Source organism: Aulonocara sp. 'chitande type north' Nkhata Bay, linkage group LG18, assembly GCF_057382095.1.
Source record: "Aulonocara sp. 'chitande type north' Nkhata Bay isolate Kocher_YH1m ecotype deep benthic linkage group LG18, A_spYH_male_GT1.1, whole genome shotgun sequence".
Lineage (NCBI taxonomy): Eukaryota > Metazoa > Chordata > Actinopteri > Cichliformes > Cichlidae > Aulonocara > Aulonocara sp. 'chitande type north' Nkhata Bay.
Window position 1 is genome coordinate 34,937,062 of NC_141361.1, and position 25,580 is coordinate 34,962,641.

Consider the following 25,580-nt stretch of genomic DNA (forward strand, 5'->3'; position numbering starts at 1 on the left):
CAAGGGCAGTACAGAGTCCTTAGGAAATGGATCAGGCTCCTCAGGTTTCACAGAGTCTGGAGGTGACAGAACATTGTTTCTGTTAGTGGGTACATCATTCTCCCCGGAAAACGAGGACATCAACACAGAATCAGAGAGGGCAATATCAGTATCTTTCCGAGCTTGTGCTCGAGTAATTGCACAGGCTGGATACAGCCCAGGGTGCATAAACACATCAGAAGTTTTCTGATTCAGGGGGTTGTCTAAACCCTCCAGACGAGGGAGCACTACCCCTCCTGCGATGTCGTTGCCCAACAGCATGGCCACACCCTCTATTGGCAAGGCCGGGCAAACGGCAACAGGGAAAAATCCTGTAGCAAGGCTAGATTTAATAAAAATTCTGTGAACTGGTCTAGGAGCGTAACCCATCTCTATCCCCCGCAGAACAGAATTAAAACCACATTCACTTTTAGCAGAAAATGGTAATACACTTGAGAGGATGACAGTTTGAGAACCTCCAGTGTCCCTTAAAATACGCACAGGTTTTAACTCGGATGGGTTGTCTGTTAGCGATACTAAGCCATCAAAAATGAATGGTTCGAAACAGGGGTCAGGCACCCTACCACCACACTCATGGTCCTCGTGACGGGCCTCAGCTTTTACAAAACCCACCCCTTTGGGTGGCTGAGCATGTGATGTTTTGCGTTTTAATGCTAAACAGTCAGCAATCACATGTCCGGTTTTATGACAGTAAAAACATTCACGGTGTTCCCTGGACCCAAACTCTTTAGCTGTGTGGCGCTGCTGCACAGAGCTAACCCGTGGCTTCTCACTGTCAGTAAATGAGGCTTTGTGAGTGAGTACAAACTCATCAGCAAGAACAGCAGCAGATGTGAGTGACGTCACTTTCTGTTCATTCAAATACAGCACAATACGCTCAGGAATGCATTTCTTAAAGTCCTCTAACAAAACTAGTTCGCGCAGAGCGTCATAGTCAGTCGCTTTTGACGCAACACACCACTTATCAAAGAGAACCCCCTTTTCTCTTGCAAACTCCACATAAGTCTGCGACAGCAATCTCTTTTGCTGGCGAAACCTCTGCCTATAGGCCTCTGGAACTAGCTCATATGCCTTCAAGACAGCTGCTTTAACACACGAGTAATCTAAACTGTCCTTTAAAGAAAGAGCAGCCACCACCTCTTGAGCTTTGCCGGACAGTTTGCACTGTAGCAAAAGAGGCCAAATCTCGCTAGGCCACTGCAGCGCACCAGCGATTCGTTCAAATGCTGCAAAGTATGTATCCACCTCAGTTTCTCTAAAAGTGGGCACTAAAGAAATGCACTTATCAATTTTAAAAGCAGGAGTGGACGTGGAGGTGGGACCGGAATGAACAGCAGAGACAGATGAGGCTTGAGACTGTGACTCCAGCTCAAGCTGTCGGAGCCTAACGGCCTTGTCCGCCTCTATTTCCAGCCTCCTTATTTCAAGCTGAACCCGCCGGTTCTGAGCCTTCTCCTCAGCCTCCATCTGGAGACGTGCCAGCCGCACCTTCAGCCGAGCTCCTTCTCTCCCTTCGGAACTCCCAGAAGAGAGTGGATCATAGCGAGGAAGCGTGCGCGGCGTTTTTCCCCGCTCATCCCCCTCACCATCCCCACTGGAACCATTTTGGCCCTCTTCAACTACGGCAGCTTGGCTTGGCACACCAGAGACCACAGGCAAAACAGGCGCTTGAAGCACACCAGCTCCCACCAACTTGTCCACCACTAAGGCTTTTATTTCACTCTTACGGAGAGTTTTTGAAACCTGCAGCTGAAAGTGATCCACAATTTGCAGCAAATCATTCTTGCGACAGCTATTAAAAATCTCAAGAGACGGGGCAGCTATAAAGTGCTGCAAACAAAACGCAGCTGACATAGTGCTTAATCTTTAGCCAACTCAATTTCTCTTTTTTCTTTTTTTTCTTTTTTTTTAACCCCCACTCCCAGGAACAAAGACCCCCTATGAGGGATCCCGGACGAGCCCCCACTTATGTTACGGCCCGGCTCTGCTAGGCGGCAGCGGACGTAACATAAACGAGCCCAGAGACCAAGGAGTTAGATAGGACGACAAACATAAGGTTTATTAACACAACTGAACTCCGTTAGTGAAACAACTCACTAGGCAGCAGAGAAACTTTAAGCAAACACCACAATTAATAACACCAGTAGAGCACTGCTCTACTAAACGTCTCGCAGGAGGCAACACAAAACACAGGCAAAAGGCAAAAGGGAGGGACTCTCTGTACAGTCTGTTCAAATCAACAAGTCCCTCGACGAATGAAGACTCCTCAGCCTTTTATACTATCAGTTAACTGCAGTCAGCTGTGTCACTTGTCATAACTGCAGACAGCTGTGTCACTTGTCCGTCGTACTCCAGGCTCCTGCGGCAGCCAATGGTGTGCGTAGTCTGACAGGCTCGGATCCGCATGAAGTTGGGGCGGGCATATGTCCGGGCCAGCCAATCCCCCGTGAGTCCTGGAGCACTGTAGCTTCCATGGAGGAAGGCGGGGCCACCTGAGGCCAGCGGCCTTTTTCTAATATGGGGCTAACTGAGGCTGCAAAGCAGAACAAGGACTACCAAAGAGATAATAAATCATTTGGAATATTTGCAGATTAATTCAAAAACACTTTCATGCCACAGTGTATCCTGTATACTGCACCTGGCCAAACTAGAATAAAACAGGTCTCCTTTAAGCAAGTGACTTATAGTTTTAGAAATCCAATGCAAAGTTGGAAGAATGAATGGACAAGTCTCTTAATCAGACTCCAGCTGCAGTGTGCTGGAGATGATGGTTTACTCATCAGCAAAAAAATGAGCTTGTAATTGCTTCAGTACTCTGTTTCTTTGAATTGTCCAGTCAAAGCTGAGACTTAATCGCGCCACCTGACCTCTGTTTTACAGCATTGCTTTGGACCCTTTGTATCCATCTCAGTGTTTGTGGGAGACGTTTGGCTATGCCACTGGGGGAGGATTTAATGGAGAGGTCGAAGGACTGTCTCCATTGAGGCTGTCTGGACAGCTCAACAGCATGGGCTGTTCTGTTACCTTCCACCAAGGAGAGAGTGTGAGCATGGTCAAACTCATAGAACAGGTTAGATGCACACAGGCCCTTGTGTACCCGATCAGTCTAAGAGTAATGTTACATTTATAAATGTATCTGCCTTTGGCTGAATGTGTTGCAGGCACGACACACAACCTACGGCATTCGCAAGTGCTTCCTCTTTCTGCTGCAGTGTCAACTCAGTCTGGTTATCATCCAGGTGAGAAGGGAAGATTCATAAATTCTGAAGATGTGCCTGTTTACACTGCATTAAACATCTTCCTATTTCTGTGTAATTTACTGCATGATGTGCTTCTGGTGTTACAGTTCTTAGCCTGCTTAGCTCAACTTCCTCCTCCCATGAACACCACTGACATCCTCTGGGTGTCATGCTTCAGCTGCCCTCTGCTAAGGTACATACATACTGTAAATATCTAGAAACTAATAATTCATTGTTATTTTGTTGTTTCGTGAAGAAACTGGTTCTAATTTGTTCTCTGTTGGCAGTGTGTCACTTTTGGGAAAGCCACCTGATAGTACAGTTATGACAGTTGCCACAGGGAAGAACCTGGACGCAATCCCAAAGAAGGTAGTATCAAGTATGAGAAATAGAGTATACTCATGTGATATTATTCAGGTTTTTATTGTTCACACAGTGTATCTATTTCCTGTATCCACTCAAATGAATGCTTAATAAAATCTACTTAAAGAAACTCTGCTCAACCTCAGAGAAAGAATTAATTATAGACACGACCATAACAGTTACAACTGGCAAATTACAAGACATGCACAAAAATGTCCTGCACTGTAATGGTGGACTATTTCGTCTACTGTTTTCCTCAGCATCAGTCATATGACAACAAAGTTGCAGCTACTATTGCAAAATACATGTTGCATAGCTTGGTTTTTATTTTTTATTTTACTAGTCCTTTATTTATCCAGGTAAAAAAATCTCATTGAGATTAAAAATCTCATTTCCAAGAGAAACCTGGCATCATGGCAACTAAAGTCAAAATACATGTACATAACATTTAAAACAAATACAATATCCCATACGAACATGTGAAAAATATACAATAACAGATCAATTAAGAGTAACATTAAAAAACAATCACACTGAATAAAAGAGTTACAACAGCTAGTGATAACTAGCCATTCTATATTTTGCGGTACTACTGAAGAAAGTGGTTATAAATCTTTGTTTTGTTCAGTCATTTGACTTTAGAATTTATGGGTAAGTTCATATGAAGGATCACATTAACTATTGAAGTCATTTGGCAGGCTAGGCTAGTATTTGCTGTCTTACTAGCAATAACCTTGGCAAGCAAGATACAATTAGCCATACATGAATCTGATGGCTATTTTGTAACATTAGCTGATAAAGTGATTTGAAAAGGAACAGCTACATTACCAGATCAGCTACTGAAATCTTGGATGAATTTGTGTATGTCTGTTTGCCAACCTCTTTAACCAGACTCAGAACTACTTCCTTGGCTGTTTCCTGTTGAAGTTTGGCCTGACTATGTGTGCCTACCTGTTGGCCTTTGGGTTTAGCCTACAAGCGGTCTGCCTGAGCAGTTTGTCACACTGCAACCTGAACTCCTCAGACAACACCACTGCCTCCTGTAATATATTTGCAAAGAGGTAGGAGTAACAATAACCTGCAACAGTCCATAGCTGTTCCACTCATAGACTTAATGCTAAAATTAATTACAATGCAGTTAGATTAGCAATAATGAAGAACAAGTAAGCAACATGTTAAAAACAAATATATTTCCATATATCTGCAGCGTTTCACCTAGTGCACCTCAGTGGTTCTTTGAACTGTCTAACGGTCTGCTGATGACGCAGAAGATCATGGCAGGGTTTCTTGTCTTGCACACAGGTAAGAGCGCCTTCATAGATATGTACAAGTGTCCTTTAGATTTTTATGATGTCTTAAAGCAGTTTGTGAGCTCTATGACAACGGCAGTCAGGATCTTAGAGTATTCCACTGGAGCGCGTCTTTAGTAAATGAAAACCCCTTTCCTCCCTCTGGTCAATTTGCGGGACCATAAAACAATTTTTATTCTGTTCTCGGAGCTTAGGTTTGCCCAAATCACCTGAAACTGCTTTTTTTTTTTTTCCCTTTTTTTTTTTTTTTTTTTTTTTTTTTTTTACCCACACTGTGCTCTGCTAGGGATAGGGCTTCCCTCCGTCTTCTTGGGGGGGGGGGTGCCTTCAACATTTCAAATGCTAATAACTAAAGACAGGTTGGTGTAGACTCACAGCTTAGGAATGAACAAAATGGATACAGCATACATACATTAAGCGGCTGTGTTTTATGCAGTGTTGGGGATTAACGGATTACATGTACCACCGTTACGTATTTAAAATACAAAATATGAGTAACTGTATTACATTTACTGTTTAAAAGGGTGGTACTCAGAATACAACCATTAAGAGGCTCTAATGCCTGTGTCTCAATCTCACGGCCCATGTCACCTCTACTTACGGAATTTAAAAAAAAAAAAATTTTATTATTCAAAAAAGTATTTAAAATGAAGGCAATAGGCAGAGTGTTACAGGCATAGCCTTAAAGAATGTAGCCTCATGGGTAGTGTAGTCCGTGCTGCAGCGAGAATGGACTGTCATATCCGTTATGTGTCTGTGAGCATGTAAATATAATAATAACCACTGCAGCCAAGAAGAGTGCCTGACGAGCCCAGTTGTAAGTAAGCTGTTAAGACTCGACTGTACACCGTGTTCGTGTTTTCCTCCGAAACAATAAGTTCCGTTGAAGCAGTCTTTCAACGCCTCTCTCTGTCTTTCGCTTGCAAAGTTGACCCAGACAACAAAGTAAAGCTAGTTTTCAGCTACAAGCCCGTATTAGCCAGAGGTCCCTTTACTACGGTTCAAAGCCGCGGACCTGTTTTATATACACGCGGAATAGTTTTCTATACGAGATCGCTGCAAAAAGTGCAGCCTTACCTAATGTCCACCTACTGTTACTCATTTATATTAAGATTTAAATATCTAGTTGGTATTGGTATGGCGAGTAACCTTCAGTGATAGTAATAAATCACAGCAATAGTACATTCATGTAGTTCTAAAGCATGATAATATATTAAGTAATCCAAAGTATTCTGAATATGTTACTCTCATTGAGTAACGTAACGGAATATGTTACAAAATACATTTTGGGGCATGTAATCTGTAATCTGTAGTGGAATACATTTTAAAATGTAACCTTCCCAACACTGGTTGAATGTATAAGCCATGTGCGAAGTTCACTCTGACGCCTCTGCCTTTCTAAACAGAGGGACAGTAAGTGTGTGTGTATATGTAAGTGTGTAAAAACTGCACATAGATTAACACCAATAGTATTTTGTCTATATCCGCAATTGTAGAAATTAATCTCATGTAAACAATAACGTCACGTCAAAAGAGGCTCACACCTCTGACGTTGCATGACTAAATCTCAGTTTTCCTCGTCCACACAAACGCAAAAACTGAGTTTTTGAAAACCTCCACCCTGGCAGGAGTTTTTTAGAAATCTTAGTTTTCAGTGATCAAAAACACCGTACACATGTGGACGAAAGGTGCAAACACATAGAAAATCCTGCGTTTTCAAAAATACCCATGTACATGTGGACGTGGCCCATTTTCAGAGAGGTAGTTTGAAAAAAAAAAAAAAGAACATTTTGAACTCACCCATACTTGGTGTGTGTTCAAAATGTATGGGGTGTCTGGCCCATTGCTACGGGCCATTCGATCCCAATACAACCGTTGCAAGAGCTTGGTTCGCATTGCCGGCAATAAGTCGGACTCGTTCCCGGTGGGTGATGGGCTCCGCCAGGGCTGCCCTTTGTCTCCGGTTCTGTTCATAATTTTTATGGACAGGATTTCTAGGCGCAGCCAAGTGGCGGAGGGCTTTCGCTTTGGTGGCCTCAGAATCTCATCTCTGATTTTTGCAGATGATGTGGTTCTGTTGGCTTCATCGGGTGAGGGCCTCCAGCTCGCACTGGAACGGTTCGCAGCCGAGTGTGAAGCAGCGGGAATGAGGATCAGCACCTCCAAATCTGAGGCCATGGTTCTCAGCCGGAAAAGGGTGGAGTGCCCACTCCGGGTCGGGGATGAGTTCCTGCCCCAAGTGGAGGAGTTCAAGTATCTCGGGGTCTTGTTTGTGAGTGATGGGAGAAGGAAACCGGAGATCGACAGACGGATTGGGGCTGCAGCTGCAGTAATGCAGACGCTGCACCGGTCCGTCGTGGTGAAGAGGGAGCTGAGTGTAAAAGCGAAGCTCTCAATTTACCGGTCGATCTACGTCCCTACCCTCACCTATGGCCACGAGCTGTGGGTAGTGACCGAAAGAACGAGATCGCGGATACAAGCGGCAGAAATGAGCTTCCTCCGAAGGGTGGCGGGCCTGTCCCTTAAAGATAGGGTGAGAAGTTCGGCCGTCCGGGAGGGGCTCAGAGTAGAGCTGCTGCTGCTCCACATCGAAAGGAGCCAGCTGAGGTGGTTCGGGCATCTGACAAGGATGGGTGAGGTGTTCCAGGCATGTCCCACCGGGAGGAGGCCCCGGGACAGACCCAGGACACGCTGGAGAGATTATATCTCTCAGCTGGCCTGGGAACGCCTTGGTGTTCCCCCGGATAAGCTGGAGGAGGTGGCTGGGAGAGGGAGGTCTGGGCTTCTTTGCTTAGGCTGCTGCCCCCGCGACCCGGCCCCGGATAAAGCGGATGAAGATGGATGGATGGATGGATTTTGAACACAGATTGTTTTGATAATCACGAGATGATCAGTAAAACTCCCATGTTAAAGATGAGTGATTGTGTTTTCTTTTTTAAAATCGAACTTTTCTTATTGTTGTTCTGTCATTTACCAGTGGTAATCTCCCTGAGCTATGTCCATCGCTCGCAGCCTTTATGGAAAAAGAGCCCATTCAGCAATACCTGGTGGTGTGTCACTGTACCTGTGGTGTAAGTAATTATGTTCTTTAGATAATGTTAAAGCCCAGTGTTTATCAACATCTTTGCAAACATCAAGGACTAAGATTAACGCTGGTTTTATAATAGATTTCAGCAGCCCTGTTTTGAGTGATCAGTAAGACTAGAAAATTGCAGTGTATAAACACCAGTACATTTAGCTTTAGATACTGTACTTACAACAGGGTTAAAATGAACAGATTGGTGCTGGAGTTCATGTGTTTGTCTATTAAAGATGTTAAGCAATGTTTAGAGACATATTTACTAATGAGATTGCAAGACAACTTTCAAAGTGAATGCAATGTTGTGTTGACATACTGCACTCACAAAGCTAGAATCAAACTTTGAACATTGTGGTTATGTTGCTGCAACGTTACCACCTGAGAGAAAACTCAGTACCGTGCAAAAGTCTTGATCCATGCTTCATTTAGATTTTTTGCTATGAAAGTATATGTGCAGCAAATAGTTTAGACATTTTCTATCTTGGTACGTGTAGAAACCTTGTTATTTTTACAGCATCGGTGTCATATTTGTGACCATTGTCATGCTAAAAAATGAAGCCATTGCCAATCAGTTGCTTTCCAGGTGGTAGTGGATGGTGGATAAAAATCTAATTGTACATTTCCATGTTCATAACTCCACTGAAGAGCCATGCAGACCTAAACCATTACAGTCTTCACCGTGTTTTATAGATTGCTTTTGTTCTTATTCTGCGTACAGATAAGAACAAAATGATTACTCCCACTACGAAATTTCAAGTTGATGTCAAAATTTCCCAAGTACTTTTTTTTTTTTTTTAACAGAAGAGATTTTCAAACGAGCATTTCTAAATACATTAGGTTTCTTTAGAAAGCACAAAATATTTTTATTTGCACATATTGAAAGAATAATTTCAGAAAAAAACCCAAAAATGCCTGGGGTCAGTATTATTATCCCTCTGAAAAATTGACCTTTTCCATTGAGCCGTAGCCCAAACCACTGCTATGCAATGATGTGCTTTGACTTTAAAATGACCAAAGCTTCGAGTTAAAACTGGGATTTATCTTATTTATACAGTAGAAAAAAGTGTCTGAGCTGTCACTTGAGAAAGCATCAGGCCAGAAAGAAATAAAATCAATTTAGACTTTAGAAAAAGACTTATTGATGCCCACAAAGCAGTTGAATATAAAAAGTTGTAACATTTCCAAGTTTGAGGAACATGAGGAAGTGAGCCACCCAGTACAGAGCAAACCTGGCTATGAGAACATACATGCACTTCAAGAAATAGGTTTTACTATACCCTCCAAAAAAGACAAAATTATTACAAAAATTAAATGACAGAAACAAGCCATATTAATAATTAAGTGGGCCCATAAAAGAGGTTAACTAAACAAAATTATACTCAAAAAAAGTACAAAATATCATAATTCAACAAACAGACTTCCCCAAATGAGAGACAGCTCCACTTATATAGTGACTGAATGAACTATTGTATAAATAAAAGGGGAAAACCACAAAGCAATAGCTAAACATAATACAAGAAGAAACCCCATTCCCCCCTGAATCGTCACAACAGATGGTTAAGTCCATTCTGTTGCCTCTGCACTTAAACCAGCTCCAGGTAACAGAGTATTTCAGTTGTGTGGCTGCATGCAGCCATCATACTGGCAGAGGTAGGAAATGTGTCCTTTGATCAAATGAGACAAAATTCTAGCTCTTTGGCCAAAGACATTGGTTATGTTTGTAGAAAGAAGGGAGATGTGTGCAACCCAAAGCATACTGTCCTCACACCAAACTATGGGGATGCTGCAGCAAGTGTGGAAGTGGGAAAACTCATCATGGTCGATGAAATCATGAAGAAAGAGGGAAATGTGAAGATTTTAACAGAAAAACTCATGCAGTCCATAGTAAAAGTGGTTCTGGGTTGTTGCTTTGTCTTCCAACCTGACAAGGAGCCAAATCATATATAACTCGTGGTGAAGAACTACCTCCAGAAGACCAAAGTGATGGTACTGGGGGGAAAAAATTCAAGTATTTTCCAAGTACTGTTAAAACGTGTGCTTAAAAATTATATTTACATAGCGGGCTAACAATTCTGTCCAGCTGTATATAAGTCCTGATACCCCTGATTTTCAGTCCCGTTCTTGTGCAATTTGGCTTACCTCAAGCTCTTCTTCTTGTTTCCCTTTCTTAAGAATGGCTTCTTGATAGCCACACTCCATGGAAGTCATTACTGAGTCGTGGTCAAACAGTAAATGACTGAAAGATCAGATGCATTTCAAAGGAGGACTTTTAGGTCTTCGCTGGATTTTTCCTTCTTATTTCTAAAATTGTGTTTTGTCAGTTTTTATAACATTGTTATCATTATCCTTCATTGGTTGAGTTGGGTGCCTTTTTATGCCTGCATGAGTCATTGGCCAGTGTTAAAACATTCTTCTGAAAATGATTAGGTACAAGGACTGGACTGAAAACTGGAAAAAAAAAGCACCTAATGTCCAAAGAAAAACTTTGAAAGAGCTTAATAATGTCTGTAAAACTATTGCCTATAGATATTTAAAAATACAAATTCTGAATTCTTCGAAACAAAATATAAAACAGGTGGGTGGCTCAAGACTTCTGCACAGAACTGTAGTTCTGCTGTTTACCTCAGAGTTGGCAGAATGTAAAATGTAGTCATGACCATAATAAGATCTTGTCTTATGATACTTTATACGTTACAGTAAAATCAGTTGGGATTGCCTTTGTTTTTGAGTCTTTGTTAGCAATTTTTTTTATTAGTACCTACTTGGATCGGCTCGTTACAATCAATATACCACGAACGTGCGTGAAGTCTTAATAGTAACGCAGCAGAGTCTCCGGTTACATCATTTGCATGCGACACATGACACCACAACACAAGGAGAGCCCCAAGGAGTTGATTGTGTTCATCTGTGGACGTTGTGTTTAAACACTAGTTTGCTAGTTTGAGTGGGGAGTCAAGGAGGCCATTTATGTGAAAAGGGAAAGAGCTCCTCTGAATCGAGGAGGGGACATCTTTCACCATCATACAATGCTGTGATTGCAACCATTCCCCAACTCTATGAATAGTACTCATGGGCATTGATCAGTGGTCTTTGATCTGTGGTTGTTGATCAGTGTGGTCTGACCTCACAGCACATTGGGCTTGTCATTGTGCAAAGGTACTGTTTATAAGGTTGCAGAGACCTGCAGTCATCTGTGACTGAAGAAAATCACTTGAAAACTAAAAACGTCCAGATGAACAGAATTAACTCTTTGGGATTTACTTAGCAGGATGATTGAGCATGCATCAAGACAGTAGAGGAGGATATCAGACCGATGCTATTCCCATTCCTCAGTCGGTGGCGTTTTGTCAGACTTGAAGACCACAGTATTATTTGTTGTGTACCCATTTACCTCGTTGTCGTGTTTCAAAAATGGCGGTTATGATTTTTGATAAGGAGACGCTCTCGTGAATCATCAAGTGACGCCACCGATTAGCCAATCGGTGGCATGCGGTTTGATGTCACATTTTAGTACCTGGTTGGACCGCTTGAGACTGTGGCCAAGCAGGTACTAAAAAGGTACCTGCTACCAGTCACTACTATCGTCCCATGGCGAACCCTAAAAACCCTTGTTAAGCCATACCAAGCCGACACGAGTAGGTACTAATGGAAAAGGGTATGTATATGTATGAAATCCTCTTGTCTGTACTTTTCACCAGACTGGTCAGCCAAATTGTTCAAGCCACAGTGGATTACCAGTTGTGGTGTGACAAGACTACTGTCCTGTGCTTTAAACTGGCTGACATACCGCTGGAGGCCTGGCTGCTAGTGTCTGTCTCCCTGCTGCTGGTGGTTGTAGTCAATGAAGTGGTGAAGCTACATGAGATACGGTACGAAATAGAAGAAGCTGTTAGAAATACATCAGTAGTGTGGGGGGGGGGGGAGAAGGGATAGTATAAAATAGTTGGAAAACGATTAGAAGCAATATGATTCTGATTCACGTTGCACGGGCACCACGGTGGTTAGCACTTTTGCTGCACAGTAAGAAGGTCCTGAGTTCAATTCCACCATCAGGCCGGGGTCTTTCTGTGTGGAGTTTGCATGTTCTCCCCAGGTACTCCGGCTTCCTCCCACAGTCCAAAGACATGCAGTTAGTGGGGATAGGTTAATTGATCAATCTAAATTGCCCATAGGTGTGAATGTGAGTGCGACTGGTTGTCTGTGTCTCTGTGTTAGCCTTGCGACAGACTGGCGACCTGTCCAGGGTGTACCCCGCCTCTCGCCCTATGACAGCTGGGATAGGCTCCAGCGCCCCCCGCGACCCTGGAAAGGAGAAGCGGAAGCGAATGGATGGATGGACAATATGTTCTGTACAAATGTTAGAAACAGAAAGAGGGTAGCATGAACATGTGGTGGTGGAATAATAATAATGATAATAATGATGATGATGATAATAATGATATTAATAATAATAATAATGATATTAGCCATTGATTAATTAAATAATAATATGATGATGATGATGATGATTATTAATTTTTTAGATTTCAGGTCAGTCTTTGTTTTTCTCTTACACTCCTCAGAGCACTGAATTGCTGCTAAATTGTTTTTTTTGTGCGTTTGTTGATTATAAGCTCTGGTTTGTCCTCTGTGTCCTTTCAAAGGGTGCGAGTTCGGTACCAGAAGAGACAGAAGTTGCAGTTTGAAACGAAGCTTGGAATGAACTCTCCGTTCTGAAGTCGGTTGGTGGGGCAATACCAGGAGCCAGCTTGGTGCACATGCTGTAGCAGACAATTTAAGCCTAACTGCACTGCGGCCAGGCGAAGCAAAAGTCGAACAACCATGAGGGCAGTTTGACACATTTGTTCGAGCTTCTGGGACCGTTTTTTAACAGTTGATTCATGACAAAAAAGGCAGGGAAAAGAAAGACTCCAAAGAATCCAATTTAATTACAAACATTTAAATGATGTCAGAAGAGTTTGTTGTCTGAACTCTTGAAAGACATGAAGAATAATTTCTGAAGAAGCTCCTGCTTCATCTTCTTCACATCTGTTCTACATCTGAGAAACGTTTTACATGGGGTCCACTCCAGAAACGTTCCGCTAAATGCTACTTCACTTTCAGAGGATCTTAATGTGACATCCACTGAGACATGTTGAATTGTTGCATATCACCTGACTAGCTTTGATGATTTTTTTTTTTTTTTTTAACAAGTCAAGTGGGAACACTGGGAAAAAAAAAAAGGTACCCGTGGAGCCCCAAAGTTTGTAATAATTATAAATATAGGCATGAGTACTTTTGAAGAACTTAGTTCTATTTCACTGAATACATAAACAAACAGTTGAATAAACGTTGTTTGTGAAAACATTTGAGGAGGTAAGATGCACACTTGAATGTGTTTTTATTAAAAATGGCTAATTTATTTTGTAAAGGTTTTCCCATTTAGAGTTAAAAAGGAAACTAAAGCATGAAGTGCCACTCAGGTTCTCTCATATTTGCTGATGTGTTTGGGTTTATTTACTGCACTGTGTAGTTTGTTAGTTGACAGGAACAGGAACTATTTAGGTTGTTGAGCTTGTAACAGAGAATAAGTCTAGAGTCATGAAGAGAGACATTATGCAATACAACCTGACAATGAGTCATTTTTTTACCCCTGAGACATAAAAGGTTGATGGGGTATTGTCGTCAAGGGGATCAATGTGGACACCCAAGTTTGGGAATGTAATAGCTAGAGAATGTAGCGACACAGGATTTTATTTTATTTTTTTAATTGATACGTGGGTGTATCTACTAAAAATATCGAATGAGTTTGAATCTCAGTGGCCTTAACCTTAAGGTCACAGGTCAAGTTCTCTTAAAATCTTCAGAATACTATTAGTTGAGAACACGTTCCTCAACAGCCTCAAAATAAATTTTGCCAGGGGCATGTTAACCCTGTGAGTGATCGAGAATTAAAATTGTTTTTCAGAAAATGTAAAAATCCCCCCAAAACCTTTGTTTTGAGTTGGAATTGTGTATATATAATATTGTTTTGGTTTTTTTTTGTTTTTTTTATATGTATGGGAATAAAGTTGAATTCACATATGGCATGTGCAGGTTGCAAAGTTTGCAATATTCATTGGCTGTCACAGTAGTTGTGATTAAAAACCTCACTTTATTCCATGTGTGTCCTAGGTTTTTGGAATTTTGTAAATATTTGTCATTGTAATAAGTAATATTGACAGATTGTTTCATCCATTTTTTTCCCATATTCGTCCATTTTGTCAGAGTACCGCAAAATGTAAGGATTATATTCTCTTGCAGACAATCACATGAATAAAGAAGACATGCAGTTAGACTATTGTCCAGTGAAGGGCACAGATCACACACACACACACACACACCACCCTTTGGGCGGTATTTATCCTTCAACCTGTGATCATCTCCCCGTCTGCCCATTGTTCTCCTGTTACCACAGGTATCACTGTTGCCTTCACCCTCCTAATCTTATCAATATGTTACTACAGCCTTCTTCCTCTACTTGTCTACCACTACAATTATAATTATATACAGCGGTATATGGTAAATTGACTGGTTTTGATATAGCACTTTTTTTCTACTCTCTGAGCAATCAAAGCTCTTTATACAACATGCCTCATTCACTAATTCATACAAGCCCTTTTTCACTGTAAGTGAAATATTTACACACATCCATACTCTTGGGGTTAATATCTTGCCCAAGGCTATTTAGCATGGAGACTGGAGAAGCCAGGGATTGAACCATCTTCTGATTAGAAGATGAGAAGGATTTTAAAATTTTTATTCTGAATTTAACAAGGAACTAATGAAGAGAGGCCAGTATGAGCAAAATATGCTCTCTCTTTCTGGTCCCTGTCAGGACTCTTGCTTCAGCATTTTGGATTAACTGAAGGTTTTTCAGGGAGTTTTTAGGACATCCTGATAATAAAGAATTACAGTAGTCCAGCCTAGAGATAATAAATGCATAAAGTAAATTTTCCAGCATCACTCTGAAACAGGATATTTCTCATTTTAAAGATGAAAATGCAAATTTTTAAAAAGGTAGTCCTATATATTTGTGTATTGTATGCACAGAGGGACATGTCTTGGTCAAAAAACTAAGATTTCTCATTGTTACTGGAGGCCAAGGTAATGCCATCCAGAGTAAGCATATTTCGAAGCTTTTTAGGGCAGAGTACAACAACATCAGTTTGATCTGAATTTTTTAAAGCAGCTAATTAGAGGTCATCCAGGTCTTTATGTCTTCTAAGATGTTCTTGTATCTGGCTTCAGAATGAACTGCTCTTTGGTTTCCATTTTAGATATTGCAATGTTTTAAAGCTTAAATGCATATCACATGTGCCCCCCCCCCAAAAAAAAAAATTCTTTGTATGTACGTGCAATTTTCTTTTCCCATTTCCTCTCTCTCTTATTTTATAAAGTATGTCCATGTCAAAATTGTGTTTTCATCTGGCAAGTTAACAGATGTTTAATAAACTTTTGATACATTTTGTTGTTATTTTTGTTAACTGCCGTGGTTGATTTACTGATTGAATCCAGATTTGGGAGAGACTGAAAAGTGCCCTCCTGCAAGGTGACAGGTGATTATCATCAACTGTTGTTTTCCACATTTGATGATAGGGCAGGACAAATTCAGCAGCGTGAGGATAAGGTGGACCAAGAGGAACCAGCCAAGCACCAGCTGAGAGGTTGAGAGAATGGGGAGAATAGAATCAGAATATCTTTATTGTTGTAACAAGTACAACTAAATTAAGTCCCTGCGGTGTTGCATCCTCTAGTTAAGTTTCTGGTGGAAACATTTAAAACAATTGTTTAATATTTGTTTCCTGTATTTGCAGAGGTATTTTCAACACAAATATAACTGCTGCGTATAGAGAAATAACAAATATGTGGTTAATCACTGAGGTTTATCCTGAAAGAAAGGGTGGTTTCTGTTAGGGAAAAAGGAAAAATAAAGGGAACTGTGGACAGCTTTGATTTATCCATAATGTGTTTAGTGAAATATTTTTTCATCCGAATGGGATTGTGCTAGTTCCAGTGAAAAAAGTATCAAGAGCTGCAAAACGTTGTACATTCATAACCTCAGTGTGTGAGTATCAACACCAAAATGTACTTGAAAACAAATGTCAAACAAATAGTTGTGTCAATGTATTTTTTTATGTGAAACACATTGTGGTGTGCTTTTTTTTTTTCTTTTACGAATAACACTGCTACATAATGTGTTTGTTGCATATTACTGCTATAGTTTTTTATGTGTTATATATTTTGGTGAGTGAGTTCACCTACAGCATTACATAATTTATAAGGATCTGTCTGTGAAGGTTCTCAGTCATCCAGGTCATCGTAGTCAAAGGAGCTTGCAAAGAAAAGCGTCTGGACTTCTTTAAGTTGCTTGAAGACATTTGACCTCTCATCCAAGAAGCTTCTTCAGTTCTAAGGTCAAATGGTGGAGAGTCCCAGATATAAACCTAGTGGGAGTAACCCCCCCACCCCCCTCAGACCCATAAACTCAGCCACTTACAACATTGCTAAACACCTTGCTACCATCCTTGCGCCTCTTGTGGGGAACACCCCACACCACATCAAGAACTCCACCGACTTCAGAAGAAAGTGTACTTTATTGGTCCCCGTGGGGAAAATCCCTCTCTGCATTTAACCCATTCACTCAGTGAAGCAGTGGGCAGCCACTGGGCGCCCGGGGAGCAGTGTGTAGGGACGGTACCTTGCTCAGGGGTACCTCAGGGTAGCTGTTCAGGGGAATCGAACCCCCGACCTTCCGATCAAGGGGCCACCACTCTACCTACTGAGCTATCCCAGCCCTGACAAGGGCCAGAAACTTACCCTGGATCCAGATGAAACCATGGTGTCCTTTGATGTAGTCTCTCTCTTCACTTGCATACCCACCACGGAGGCCGTGGAGACTGTCAGAAAACGACTACAAGAAGACAGCTCCTTGGAGGACAGGACCAACTTCACACCCGATCAGATCTGCACACTGTTAGACCTCTGCCTCACCACTACATATTTCAAGTACAACGAAGGCTTCTACAGACAAAAACATGGTTGTGCCATGGGCTCCCCCGTGTCACCTATTGTAGCCAACCTTTACATGGAGGAAGTGGAAAGGAAGGCTCTTGGCTCTTTCAAAGGAAGAGTACCCAGCCACTGGTACAGATATGTGGACGACATCTGGGTCAAAATCAAGACACAAGAAGTGGAATCCTTCACTGCGCACATTAACGCTGTGGATAAAAACATCAAGTTCACCAGGGAAGACACAAAGGACGACTGTTTGCCTTTCCTGGATTGCGCCGTGCACATTGAAGAGAACGGCAAACTCAACATCGAAGTTTACCGGAAGCCCACACACACGGACCAGTACCTCCTCTTTGACTCCCATCACCCTTTGGAACACAAACTTGGAGTAATCAGGACCCTACACCACCGGGCAGAACATGTTCCCTCTAAGCCTGAAGGGAAAAAGAAGGAACACACACATGTAAAGGAAGCACTCAAAACGTGCGGCTATCCTAAATGGGCGTTCTTAAAGTCAGCAAAGAGGCACAGAAAAGAAGACCAGACACCAGCGAGGGAGGATAAGAAGGACAGACGCAACAACATTGTCATCCCCTATGTAGCCGGTGTATCAGAGAAACTCAGGAGAGTTTTCTCCAAGCATGACATCCCAGTGTATTTCAGACCCAGCAACACGCTCAGACAGAAACTGGTTCACCCGAAAGACAAAACGCCAAAACACAAACTTAACAATGTGGTGTATGCTGTACAGTGCAGCGAGGAATGCTCAGACCTCTACATTGGAGAGACCAAACAGCCACTTCACAAGCGCATGGCACAACACAGAAGAGCCACCTCCACAGGACAAGACTCAGCAGTCCATCTGCATCTTAAGGATAAAGGACACTCTTTGAGGATGCCAATGTTCACATTTTGGACAGAGAGGACAGATGGTTTGAAAGAGGAGTGAAAGAAGCCATCTACAGTGGGGCAAAAAAGTATTTAGTCAGCCACCGATTGTGCAAGTTCCCCCACCTAAAATGATGACAGAGGTCAGTAATTTGCACCACAGGTACACTTCAACTGTGAGAGACAGAATGTGAAAAAAAAATCCATGAATTCACATGGTAGGATTTGTAAAGAATTTATTCGTAAATCAGGGTGGAAAATAAGTATTTGGTCAATAACAAAAATACAACTCAATACTTTGTAACATAACCTTTGTTGGCAATAACAGAGGTCAAACGTTTACTATAGGTCTTTACCAGGTTTGCACACACAGTAGCTGGTATTTTGGCCCATTCCTCCATGCAGATCTTCTCGAGAGCAGTGATGTTTTGGGGCTGTCGCCGAGCAACACGGACTTTCAACTCCCGCCACAGATTTTCTATGGGGTTGAGGTCTGGAGACTGGCTAGGCCACTCCAGGACTTTCAAATGCTTCTTACGGAGCCACTCCTTTGTTGCCCGGGCGGTGTGTTTTGGATCATTGTCATGTTGGAAGACCCAGCCTCGTTTCATCTTCAAAGTTCTCACTGATGGAAGGAGGTTTTGGCTCAAAATCTCACGATACATGGCCCCATTCATTCTGTCCTTAACACGGATCAGTCGTCCTGTCCCCTTGGCAGAAAAACAGCCCCATAGCATGATGTTTCCACCCCCATGCTTCACAGTAGGTATGGTGTTCTTGGGATGCAACTCAGTATTCTTCGTCCTCCAAACACGACGAGTTGAGTTTATACCAAAAAGTTCTACTTTGGTTTCATCTGACCACATGACATTCTCCCAATCCTCTGCTGTATCATCCATGTGCTCTCTGGCAAACTTCAGACGGGCCTGGACATGCACTGGCTTCAGCAGCGGAACACGTCTGGCACTGCGGGATTTGATTCCCTGCCGTTGTAGTGTGTTACTGATGGTGACCTTTGTTACTTTGGTCCCAGCTCTCTGCAGGTCATTCACCAGGTCCCCCCGTGTGGTTCTGGGATCTTTGCTCACCGTTCTCATGATCATTTTGACCCCACGGGATGAGATCTTACGTGGAGCCCCAGATCGTGGGAGATTATCAGTGGTCTTGTATGTCTTCCATTTTCTGATGATTGCTCCCACAGTTGATTTTTTCACACCAAGCTGCTTGCCTATTGTAGATTCACTCTTCCCAGTCTGGTGCAGGTCTACAATACTTTTCCTGGTGTCCTTCGAGAGCTCTTTGGTCTTGGCCATGGCGGAGTTTGGAGTCTGACTGTTTGAGGCTGTGGACAGGTGTCTTTTATACAGATGATGAGTTCAAACAGGTGCCATTCATACAGGTAACGAGTGGAGGACAGAAAAGCGTCTTACAGAAGATGTTACAGGTCTGTGAGAGCCAGAGATTTTCCATGTTTGAGGTGACCAAATACTTATTTTCCACCCTAATTTACGAATGAATTCTTTACAAATCCTACCATGTGAATTCATGGACTTTTTTTTCACATTCTGTCTCTCACAGTTGAAGTGTACCTCTGGTGCAAATTACTGACCTCTGTCATCATTTTAAGTGGGGGAACTTGCACAATCGGTGGCTGACTAAATACTTTTTTGCCCCACTGTATGTCCACTGTGAGCGACCATCTTTGAACAGAGGCGGGGGTTTACGACACCAACTCTCTGCCATCTATAATCCAGTTTTGAGATCCCTTCCCAGACGCCTTAACGCCCACTCACATCCTGGGCCATCTGACCTCAGGAATTCGCATGATAAGGTGGGGCCAGGTTTCACAATGAACACACCCGAAACTCTGGCTGATTGGGACCCACACCCAGTTACACACCTTGGCTCAGGCGATTAGAGGATCATCAGGGGGTCCTTTTGTCCCTCTGTGGGGGGTCACTCCCACTAGGTTTATATCTGGGACTCTCCACCATTTGACCTTAGAACTGAAGAAGCTTCTCGGATGAGAGGTGAAACGTCTTCAAGTAACTTAAAGAAGTCCAGACGCTTTTCTTTGCAAGCTCCTTTGACAATTTATAAGGATGTTTATATTCCTGTATCATCTCTCTCCCCCCCCAGCCTGTTTCAATGACTACCGCCCCGTGGCACTGACACCCATTATTATGAAGTGCTTTGAACGACTAGTCATGTCACACATCAAATCCACCCTACCTCCCACCCTGGACCCACACCAGTTTGCATACAGAGCGAAACGATCCACAGAGGATGCAATCTGCTCTGCCCTCCACCCGGCCCTAACTCATCTGGACAAGAAAGACTCATATGTGAGAATGCTGTTCATAGACTTTAGCTCAGCATTCAACACCATAATACCACAACAACTCATCTGTAAACTGGACAGACTGGGCCTCAGCACCTCCCTCTGCAACTGGCTGCTGGATTTCCTCAGCCAGAGGCCTCAAGCGGTGCGTGTGGGCAACAAGGTCTCAAACAGCATCACCCTGAGCACGGGGGCTCCACAAGGCTGTGTGCTCAGTCCTCTGCTCTTCACCCTGTTGACACATGACTGCACACCAACCTACAGCTCCAACCACCTTGTGAAGTTTGCGGACGACACAACGCTGGTGGGGCTCATCACCAACACTACATCACTACAGGAAAGAGGTTGAGCTCCTGACCACGTGGTGTAGAGACAACAACCTCCTGCTAAATGTCAGTAAGACCAAGGAGATTATTGTCAACTTCCAGAGAGGCCACACCTGTCACCCCCCATTGACCATCGACGGCGCTGCGGTGGAGAGGGTGAGCAGCACCAAGTTCCTGGGGGTGCACATCAGTGAGGACCTCTCTTGGACCACCAACACAGCATCACTGGCCAAGAAAGCACAACAGCGCCTCTACTTCCTGCACAAACTCAAGCGGGCAAGTGCTCCACCACCCATCCTGACTACATTCTACAGAGGAACTATTGAAAGTATCCTCTCCAGCTGCATCACTGTGTGGGGCGGTAGCTGCACTGACTATAACAGAAAAGCTCTACAACGCATTGTGAGAACAGCTGAGAGGATAGTTGGTGTACCACTCCCCTCCCTGCAAGACATTTACACCACTCGCCTCACCCGCAAAGCCATCACAATTGTCAACGATGCAACCCACCCCGCGCACTGTCTGTTCAGCCTCCTGCCCTCTGGAAAGAGATACAGAAGTCTCTGCTCCCGCACTACCAGGCTCACCAACAGCTTCATCCACCAGGCTGTGAGACTGCTGAACTCTTTTCCCTCCCGGCTCCCAGCCAGCAGAATCACCAGATTGGCAGAAGTATAGGAAGACAGAATTGGACTCTACCCCCCCCCCCCCCCCCCCCCCCCCACTCACCCACGCACACTCTCCAACAAGGAAACACTCTCTGAACCAAGAACTGAAAACATTCCTGACTTGCATTGCAATTGCACACACCTGCTGCTATATATATATTTTTAGTATTTCTTTTAGCACTATTTATATTATTATATTACTATTTATTACTTTATTGTTAGGGCTGTTTTTGTTGTGCATCTGCACCTTATTGTTGTCAATGTCTACGCATGGGACAGTGTGAAACGTAATTTCAATTCCTTTGTATGGCAAGTACATTTGAAGAAATTGACAAATAAAAGTATTCTATTCTATTCTATTCTATTCTATTCTATTATGCCTACTTACCTGAAAAACATCAGTCTGTTTAAAGCTCTCTTTTCCATCCTAAGAGAAGAATGATATTGTGTGTTCGTACAGTTTTACATTTTATCTGAAAAAAAAAATCACATCTTTTTTTGTTTTTTGTAGCTATCACTATAGTCAATGCCCTTAAATATGACTGACGTTTCCAGACAGCTGTAGTGGTTGCAATATGTTCTCTGAGGCACTAATAGAAGGCAATATTCCCTGGAGGTCCTCTGAGGTTCTCCCATAACATCAACAGTTTAAACAAGTTCTCTTAAGGTTCTACATAACTTACCTTCAGGAAATAATCCTAGATCGCTCTCCAAATTGTAACCTTCAGGTAAGGTTCTAGAAAACTAAAGTTTTGCCTGTACCTTTTTCAGTAAAACACCTGGTTTCACTGACAGTACAAATTATGGTCAGCAGTTGTACTTTTTAAATTGTGTTTGAATATTGGAATTGCGACAAATTTGCTCAAATATTAAAACAAATGAATGTATTCAGCACAAGAGTTGACACACAGGTTGTCTGTGATGTCTGTCTGTTGCCACCGGGTGGTGCTGAGGTCTGATTCTGAGGGGAACGCCTCTTCTTCACAGTCACTGGGCTGAGAGAGCTTGCACGCAGCTTGCACAGCGAGAAGTGGGCTTCCGGTTGACGGCTTAAAATAAAATGTTTCATTTAAATAATCACGTTTGTGGTTAATAGATTTTTCATAGTGAATTATTTATAAAGTGTTTTTTTTAGTGTTAATAGCTAATTTGCTGCTGCACATTAGAAAATTCAATATTCGAAAATTAAATACTAAATATTGTTTCCGGTTTATTGAGAACTTCCTCCTAGGAGGTTAACAAATCGACAGGTAAGGTCGAGTGGGAAGGGAGTGGAAACTCTTTCCAAAATGCCGTTGATTCTAAATCGTATTAGCGTCGAAAACATATAAAGGCTGTGATATCATGTATCTGAGCATGCTAGTGGCGTTTAGTTACCTTGTGTCAGTGCTGAAAGCAGCAGCTAGCTTATCTTGTATGAGCAGGTCCGAGGAGACTGCATGCAGTATTCGAATCTAAATGTAATATTTGTTCTATATTATTGTCCTAAAGTGGTAAGCTGCTGCTAAACAGAACTATCAAATGCCCAAAATATATACACTCCTAAGCAAATGCATGCAGGGTGCAATTATCACGTTGTGTTATATTTAGGAAGACATGCCGCATTCAATGGGTTTTTAAGTACGATTCTCATTAGAAGGCAGCTGGGTTGAAGCCTACACTCAATAGTGTGAGTCATGAAAGTCGTTCTTAAAATTTTTGTTTAACGAGATCAGACGGGGTCATTATTTGATTTTCCGTGAATGTGCTGATCATAACTACATGCCTATGTAAAAAGAGAGTGGAAGAAAACTGGGATAAAAACAGAAAGACAAAGAAAGGCTGGGCTTGAGATTCTAACCTACAACCATTTCTACAAACTGCCCTCTCAAAGATCTCCTAAAGTTTTTAGTATCATAGTCAATTCTTGCCAACATTTTCTGTATGATCCAATTTCTTACATAGCTTCTGTCCAGTTTTTGAAATTTGGGGAGGATGTGTCTTTCCATACTCTTCGGGTTATTCTTGTGGCTGTAAAAGCACCTGCTTTTGCCACCACAAAGCAGTATTTGGATGCAGTGGGTAAGACCGACTGGTCTCAGAAAAAACATAACCTTGGTGATTTGGGTATTATCAAACTTAACCAGTCCACTACACGATCTAGATTTTTTTTTTCCAAAAGGGATACACTTGTTTAAATTCCCAAATAACATGAATAAATGTTCCTTTTCTGATTTACATTTCCAACAGAAATTGTTGCACATTACATCCAAACTATAAGTGGGTAAAATAAAACCCACGTATTACTTTAGAAATGGCATGAATTTTCCATGGGCCTTTTTAAAAGGTATTTATTAGTATTGGAGAGTACTCCAGACCAGTTCTTCTTGCTCATTGCACATCCAAGGTCCTTTTGCCAAATCCTCAGAGTATTGAAGGTGTCCTTTTTCTATTTGTTTAACAGTTTATAAAGCACAGCTGCCTTATGTGCAACTTCATAAAGATCCAAAAAGTCACTCACTTGGTTCTTGTTCATGATAAATTGGACTTTAAAAATATTTTCTCTCATTTGTAAGTATTGCCAGAAAGTCTCTTTTCAAAACGCTTTTCTGAATAATTTCATATGACAAACCACTCCATCCAAATAAACATTGCTCATTGTACATATTCCTTTTTCAAGCCAATGTTTCCGATACACACATCACATAAAGATGTATAGATTGTCTCAGATATGAAAAATCACATTTTATGTTTATATATTTATATTTCTTCCTCTGTCTCAATGTCCATGTTTTCTTTCTACTGATCCTCGGTTTATTCTTATCTTACAGAAAGTCTTACATTTTTTGGTCAAATTGGCCAAGTACCTGTGAGGTTATTCCAACAGGCAACATCATTGAGACAGTTGATTTTTGGGAGCCACACCAATGTAATCATTTTTATCTTTTGAATGAGATGGTCCATATTTGAAAGTACAGTTTTGTCTAAATCTGAATTTAATAGAAACCCTCAGTACTGCATTGTGTATGTATATACATAGTGGTGTAAAAAGAAAAAAAAAGTGTTTGACCCATTCCTGATTTCCTTCCTTCCTTCCTCCTCGTCACGCTTGACTGTTTCAGATCATCAAACAAATGTAAATATTAGACAAAGATAACGCAAGTAAACACAAAATGAAGTTGTTTTTCTGAAGGGAAATGTTTGGCCATCTGTTCATGACCTCAAGCTGAAGTGCACTTGGGTTCTGGAGCTGCACAATGATCCAAAACACCAGAAAGTCCACCTCTTAAAAAAACCAAAGAATATTTGTAGTGGCCTGACCTGAATCTTTTGTTTAACTAATTCAAAGGTCCTGGGCTTTTGAGTTTGAATTTGAGCAACATCTGATACAGTATATATTTTTTCTGTTTAAATGTTCTTTTTGATGTTTTATTTATTGTTAATTGAAACAAAGATATCTTTATAAAAATAACTGATATTTAAATTCTCTTTGCTCTTAATCATATTATTTATGAATGTTTACCTAGCTCAAAGTAGATGTGGCACAATGTGTGCTGATGACTATTCTTGAGAGCCACAGTTTCTGTGTTGCAATAAGGGGTCATTCTCAGGACGAAGCAATAAGATGTCCAAATAAAAACATTCTATAAACTGTAGCTGGCAACATGGATGGAAGAAGGAGTAGAAGATCATTAATAAGGCTGATAGTACCAATGGATGGAGACTTGTGTCGTGTGTGTGTTTAGGTAAAGCATCCTGCAGGGTGCACAAGGTGTCATGGATGCAGTGAAGGAAGGTCATAAGACCAGCTTGAGCTCTGGGAAAATAGTGGCTCTGGCTGCAGGGCTTTCCGTCGGGGCCACTCTGGGCTACATCATCTATCGCCACATAAACGGCACCAAGAGCAGTAAGTATCTCTCATTGAACAGGTATCATTCCAAACCTAATTTGTGTATGATAATTAATAGATTTTATTTTATTATGAGCTTATCTGTATATGATTGATATTAACAGATCAGGGTCCCAACACTGAGGTGTCCAAGATGACGCTTCCTATAGAGGTGTACAGGAACATGTACCGATGCCAAGCCACATTTTTAGACATGGTGAGTTGTTCAGACCTTTTCACTGTCTGCTTCTTTGTTGCTTGTTCCGTGTGGTTGAACGTTTATTGTAAATGAGTGGAAATAACCGGAATGCATTTATTTTGTGGCAACATGGTGGTTAGCACTGTTATCTTACAGCACGAAGGTCCTGAGTTCAAATCCACCAACTGGCTGGGGACTTTGTGTTTGTGTGGGTTCTCTCTTGGTAC

General features: G+C 41.9%; 2 protein-coding genes across 13 annotated transcripts in view; both read left to right on the forward strand.

The window, feature by feature from the left end:
- tmem94 (transmembrane protein 94) overlaps window positions 1–14,166 on the forward strand; it is a 43,004-nt gene extending 28,838 nt beyond the window's left edge. For 7 of the 8 annotated variants that reach the window (XM_086271271.1, XM_086271272.1, XM_086271275.1 and 4 more), the window contains 9 exons: window positions 2,920–3,109; window positions 3,201–3,278; window positions 3,386–3,471; window positions 3,566–3,647; window positions 4,533–4,702; window positions 4,849–4,943; window positions 7,929–8,022; window positions 11,729–11,899; window positions 12,674–14,166. In XM_086271271.1, coding sequence (XP_086127397.1) covers window positions 2,920–3,109; window positions 3,201–3,278; window positions 3,386–3,471; window positions 3,566–3,647; window positions 4,533–4,702; window positions 4,849–4,943; window positions 7,929–8,022; window positions 11,729–11,899; window positions 12,674–12,746 — 1,039 coding nt within the window. In that variant the 3' untranslated portion in view covers window positions 12,747–14,166. The remainder of the gene's footprint in view (window positions 1–2,919; window positions 3,110–3,200; window positions 3,279–3,385; window positions 3,472–3,565; window positions 3,648–4,532; window positions 4,703–4,848; window positions 4,944–7,928; window positions 8,023–11,728; window positions 11,900–12,673) is intronic. The other variant, XM_086271278.1, reaches the window with a different exon arrangement.
- An 8,246-nt stretch (window positions 14,167–22,412) lies between these two features.
- tdrkh (tudor and KH domain containing) overlaps window positions 22,413–25,580 on the forward strand; it is a 37,135-nt gene continuing 33,967 nt past the window's right edge. For all 5 annotated transcript variants that reach the window (XM_086272214.1, XM_086272215.1, XM_086272216.1 and 2 more), the window contains exons 1-3: window positions 22,413–22,536; window positions 25,012–25,172; window positions 25,280–25,371. In XM_086272214.1, the coding sequence (XP_086128340.1) occupies window positions 25,043–25,172; window positions 25,280–25,371 (222 nt within the window). In that variant the 5' untranslated portion in view covers window positions 22,413–22,536; window positions 25,012–25,042. The remainder of the gene's footprint in view (window positions 22,537–25,011; window positions 25,173–25,279; window positions 25,372–25,580) is intronic.